The sequence below is a fragment of the Lontra canadensis genome, unplaced genomic scaffold, assembly GCF_010015895.1.
Source record: "Lontra canadensis isolate GAN:19392208 unplaced genomic scaffold, GSC_riverotter_1.0 scaffold22, whole genome shotgun sequence".
Lineage (NCBI taxonomy): Eukaryota > Metazoa > Chordata > Mammalia > Carnivora > Mustelidae > Lontra > Lontra canadensis.
In genome coordinates this window covers 10,884,241-10,890,240 of record NW_022631016.1, presented here as the reverse complement: position 1 = coordinate 10,890,240, position 6,000 = coordinate 10,884,241, and the positions used below count along the sequence as shown (strand labels likewise).

The window sequence follows — 6,000 nt, the reverse complement described above, 5'->3', positions numbered from 1 at the left end:
GTTTCCTCACAACTGTAACACAGGACAGGCTCTCTTTTGAGTTCTGACCTCTGTGCTTTGTTTGTGATATTTTCCACATGTTAGGCCCTACCTCTTTCAATTTGAATTTCACTCTTCCACCAGGCTTGACTTAAATCTTATCTTCTTCAAGAGTTTTTCTTTCCTTTTTAAATTTTTTTTATTTATTTGACAGAGACAGACAGAGCGAGAGGGGGAGCACAAGCAGGGGGAGTAGGAGAGGGAGAAGCAGGCCCGCTGCAATGGGGGGCTGGATCCCGGATCCTGCGATCAGGACCTGAGCCGAAGGCAGACGCTTAACGGCAGAGCCACCCAAGTGTCCCTTCAAGAGGTTTTCTTTGATCACTAGGTAGCATGAAATTGTTTTTCATCTGATCTAAGTCAACATCAGATACAAGACATATCACTGTTTCATTCACAGTAAGATGGGAAAACAGCTGTCAATTAAACTAAGGGCATTGCTTTTCTAGAATTTTAATTTAATTGAAAAAGTTCTCTTACTTAAACACAGATCAGAAAGCCATATATGTCTCTTGTGCATCCATACAAAAGTAAGGGGAATGAATTGGCGAAGAAATTTCTAAAACTTCTTCCCATTCAGGGTGTGACTCTTCTGGGATTCTTTCCCTCCATGGTCACTCATTCTGTAAGTTGGGATGCTGGTGTTTTCTTGATCTTCCCAGAAGGTGTCAGTGGAAGATTTTCAGAAAAGAGCCAGGACATGCATTCCTTCTTCAAATGTGTCTCCAGTGGTTTATTTGCATCGAGGTGCTGCTGTGGCCCCGTCACGCCACCCAGAGTGACAGCCGTTGGCACAAACTCTGGTAATGACAACTCTGTCATGATGGTGGTCGATCAACAGCAGTTACAAGGCTGCCTACCAGATGCACCCAGTTTCCATACAATAAAAAGTGCACAAAAGGCGCAACTCAGGATGGGTAAAATATGGTACTTTCTCATCCCACTGAACGCATTTGCCCTTCTTATATGTTGCTCCTGTGGCATTGTTTACAAGACCGTTAAACTGATGAATGCGTTTGGTTCTGCTGACCTTGGTAACACACTCCTAGGGATGGAAATCTGCGAAAAATATGTAGATGGTAACTGATAAAACTTGGATCCATTCTTGTCTTAGGAGCGACTCAGAAATCAAGACCAAATTTTTCAAGCAGCGCTGTGGGTTACGTTCAATTCCTTGTGAATTTCTCCCCTATCTTGATGTTATCACTAATTGTAGCTCTAGCCTTTTTGCAATTAAAGAATATAGTTATATTTTTCATCCATGAGGTGCCTGTGAGGATCAAGGCAGTTTATGTAGAATTAAATCATCATACGTTTCTGGGGCAGGTGGGTTTATTTCCTATTTTACAGCTTGGGAAACAAAAGCTTTGATGTCCTCTTGCTGGAAGAGGACAGAGCTGGGGCTTAAATCCAGGTCTGTCTGACCTCAGTGCTTGGACTGTCCTACCTTACCACACAGCATAGGTTGTACACACAAAGCCGCAAAACCCACGGTAGGTGACTCTCCATAACTCAGGGACGGAGAGTTCAGGAATTTAAGCACAACGTGGTCATAATTCAGAATACAGATCCCGCTGAAGCTTGCACCGTCTTTACTTTTTCTAAGGCACGTTTCACAATTTATAATTATGTCTTATTTATCATTATGGGTTTATCATTACGTTGTTTGCTATCTTCCCTCAGTGAAGGCAGGGCTGACAGTTTTTCATTGATTCTGAGATGTACATGTTTCACATTTTAATATGTGCAATTTCAGAGTGCATCTTAAAATTGAGGCTGTGTTTAAGCTTAATTGGCAGGATTTTATCTTTCTCTTTGTTCCATAAGATAATTACGCACATCGCAATTAATTTTTTGCTGTTTGATTAAGTGTGTTTTAATTAGCTGCACTATGCTTCATGTGTAGTATAGTTGTCTGGCCCCATATAAAGCATCACAGACCTCTGTGGAGTGGAATGGACTTATAAATGAAAGGAAGTGGAACTTTATTTTATTTATTTATTTAAAGATTTTATTTATTTATTTGACAGAAAGAGACACAGAGAGAGAGGGAACACAAGCGGGGGAGTGGGGGAGGGAGAAGCAGGCTCCCCACCCAGCAGGGAGCCCAATGTGGGGCTCAATCCCAGGGCTCTAAGATCCTGACCTGAGCCCAAGGCAGCCGCTTCATGACTGAGACCCAGGCACCCTGAAAGTGGAACTTTAAACCTTGCCCGAAGGTATTTGGATTTCTGGAGGAAGTCTCCTGCCTCTGTGAGGCCCACCGTCCACTCTCATTTTCTCATTATGTCTGATTTGAGATCTGTTTATAGCCGGTCTTCTCAGCCTGGAAGAGTGCCTTGTCCACCCAGCTAGGGCTGGAGAGACCGTGGCCTAGGAGTTCCTGTAGGAGGAGTCTTGCCCACTGTTGCCTCGCGGAAACTACTCATACGAAAACCCTTGCGTCTCCCTCCAAGTAATGCTGGGTAACTCTTCTCCAGAAATCTATTTTATTTCAGGCCAGCAGTTAAGGGGCAGATGGTCAGATGGAGATTCAGGCTGGTGCTTTGCCTTGTTTGTGCTGCTAATGACAATTCTCAGAGAGCCTCCTTCATTGGAGGGAAGCTTTTAAGACACCTGTCTCTGCCGTGCCCAAGGGGGTTGGAATTCAGCCACAGAGGTTGGAAGACTTTGCAGTTTACCACGAAGCCTCGAGAGAGCCCTGGTTACGCCTGCCAAACACAAAATGAATGCCATCAGCCATGTGTGGAAATTTTTCCAGAAAGTAACTCTCCCCAAAGAGTTACTGTTGTAAATGGGCTGCTGGAATGAGGATGGAGCCTGACATCCCATTAGGGAAGTGCCATGTAATGTACCTAATGTAAGGTAAGCAGACATATAAGGAAGAGCGACCTCTGGCCAGAGGTCACACGTTGACTGAGGATTCTTGGACTAAGATGTTGAGCAAGGGGGATGGGAAAATGCTGCTATTTGCTGGTGACCTTCTAACACCACGCAGAGGAGAATGACTCGTAGTCTGGATACCATTTCATTCACGAGTAGAACAGGGAATAGACGCTCACCAATACCCAGAGGTTGATTTTAAAAATGTCCCATAAACAAACTCTACCTTTTTATGCTCTAGTTTTTTGTTACCAAATACTCTTCAGGCTTGAGTGCTGTCTCTTGTGTTAACCCTACATGTGGAGACTACTCCCTAGTGGCTGGTGTTGATGTTGACGAGGTCAATCTCCCAAGTTCAAGTACCAAACCAGCCTCCAAATTAGCAGTAAGTGTTTTTAAAACCAAATTAGCATCTTCGCTTTTCTGTTAGTCTTATAAGGTTAGTTAGCGGAGTATTAGCAGGATGAGTCCCCTATTTCCTGATTGTCCTTGGGATCTGAGTTCCCGAGACTTGAACTCCAGGGTCTAAATCCTAGATTTGACGTGCCTCACCTTAAGCGTCCTGCCTTGTATTCTTGTCGATGACAGAAACCATCCATATTGGATCTCTCAAATCACTCGGGCTATGGTTTCCCATCCCTGTCCTCCCAGTAAGAATGATCAAGATGTTTAGTCACACAGAATAAATTACCTTGGTTTATTTGTATGTGCAACTGGGTGAACAAAAGTAATTTATGGACATCATTTGCTATTTGCATATGAAAGAGGCTTCGGATCTTTATGGAGAGAAAATGGCTCCTTTGGGTCACAATTAGCCTATCTGGCAATTAGTCACAATTAGTCACAACGCTGGCAGTTAATCGTGCACACAAAGTTGTTGAGGCGAACTACTCCTGAATTTCTTGACTTGAGCAATTTATTCAGAGTGGCGTTCTCTGCTTTGTATTTTGATACGGTTTAAAGTTTCTCACTGTTCAAAGAAATTGTTCAAATATCTCTATTGACTCCAAGCTTACTGTTAGGCAGCGTCTAGAATTAAAGGAACCTCAGGAGTGTTGTAACCGAGCAGTTAAGATGCTTTGATTGGCTTATAAACACACCTGAGAGTCACGGTCAACCTGCACGGCTGTCAACAGTGTCTCCCTAACAACACAGGCTTTGGAACCAAGGGGAGGCCCCAGGGGAGAGACTCTAGAAGGAGACCTTGACTAGTATAGGTGTGCTCGGAATTTTTATTCTGAGTGTATGGCGAGCGGTACATGCAGAGTGGAAATGGGAGGCTGAATTTCTGGTCCTTCAGAGAAGCTTGCGCTCGAAAGCCTGTTGGACGAGGAGTAGGCCTCCCCGAGTTAGAGCATCCTTCAGGAAGAGCTCTGGCCCCTGCGTGCCCTGAACAGACCTCGGTGATGTTTCGGATCGGTAGGAGACAGCTCTGGAAGCAGAGCGTCACCCGCATTTTATCGGTAAGGAGCGGTGGTCCGGAGACCTGCAGTGGGGTCTCGGAGGATCATATTTTGCGCCCCAGGGAGGAGGGGAGTACCTAAAAACAATTCAAAGTCATTCCCATGAATTTGTGAGAAATGGGTTTGTTTACTAGTTTTTGGATAGTTCATAATGCTACAGGGTGACATTTCAAAAATACAAAAAAAAGGGGACTGTGTCTTTCGGCTCTCGTGCACGTTGCCGCCCCAACGGTAACTACGTGTAGGGATGCCCGCTACTTCTTTGGGGCCGATGCTCCTCTGAGGGGAAAAACACCTTCAGGACACGTTGGTGACTTTGCATTCTTTCACACCTGGAAGGTTTTGTTGGTAATTGTAGCTGGTTAAGGCTGATTCTGGGCAGCAAGTCTTCGAGGCTCTTTGGAATCATTCCCCCCTTTTCTGTAGGGCTGGAAATGAGGTCACAGACTGTGAGAGATGCAAGGCTGTGCCTTTGGAATCACATTGAAGGATGAGCTTCCCTGGCAAAGGGCTCAGCTCAGCCGTTTTTATCATGCAAATGCAGAGGGGGATTTAGAACCTCTTCTCTGCCAGTCCATGTCAGGAGAAAGTTGAGGTTGCTCTAGGACTCTGCTCTCGACATTAACCCAAGCTTCCTGAGGGTGGGATCTCTGTGTCTGCTGTGCAGCCCCAGGAGCCCAGATGGTTCTGGCCAGCCTTGCAACATCCTCTTTCATCACCAGACAGCAGGGATGTGGTCTCTGCATTGGTCAGCAGCCCGCCACCAGCCACCCCCCACTTCCCCAACCCCCCATTCTGGTACATCCTTGCCAAGGTCAACATCTTCCAGCTGAGCTCTGGAACTTGTTCGCCTGCACTCATTCTTTAAGACCAAATACCAACAGTGCCTCCTCTGAGAAGCCCGCCCAGCACTTTGCTTCTGCAGCTGCCAGCCCCCTTGTCCTATCACTGCAGGGAAGTGACACTGGTCTACATATCCCCTTCTCTCACTAGACTGTGAGTTCCTGGAGGATAGCGGTGACAGGCTTTCCAGTTTTAGTAGACTTCCCTAGCACAGAGCCTGCACTGATAAGTCTTAATTTTATGCTCAGTTAATAAAGTGAATGAGTTAAACTTCTTACAGGTCTGACTCCTTTTCCTGTATCTCTTTTTTAAAAAAAAGATTTTATTTATTTTATTTGACAGAGAGCCATCACAAATTAAGCAGAGGCAGGCAGAGAGAGAGGAAGGGAAGCAGGCTCCTTGCTGAGCAGAGAGCCCCATGCGGGGCTCGATGTGGGGCTCAATCCCAGGACCCTGGGATCACAACCTGAGCTGAAGGCAGAGGCTTTAACCCACTGAGCCACCTAGGCGCCCCTCCTTTTCCTGTATCTTACTACCAAATTGTAAACATTAAAATTGGTGATTGTGTATCTTGACTATATATGGTTTAAGGAATTATATTCTTTGGCACTAGCTACTATTTTATTTGGGAGCAAGTTCTGGGGGGGTCATATATATATATGTATATATATATAAAGATTTTTTAAAATTTATTTGACAGAGAGAGAGACAGCAAGAGAGGGAACAGAAGCAGGGGGAGTGGGAGAGGGAGAAGCAGGGGGAGTGGGAGAGG

General features: G+C 45.3%; 1 protein-coding gene across 1 annotated transcript in view; it reads left to right on the top strand.

Annotated features, from left to right (window-relative positions):
• Nucleotides 1-4,295: 4,295 nt before the first annotated feature.
• The window catches only part of DNAH5 (dynein axonemal heavy chain 5), a 224,312-nt gene continuing 222,607 nt past the window's right edge, over nt 4,296-6,000 (top strand). The window contains exon 1 of the mRNA XM_032861880.1: nt 4,296-4,385. Coding sequence (XP_032717771.1) covers nt 4,329-4,385 — 57 coding nt within the window. The 5' untranslated portion in view covers nt 4,296-4,328. The remainder of the gene's footprint in view (nt 4,386-6,000) is intronic.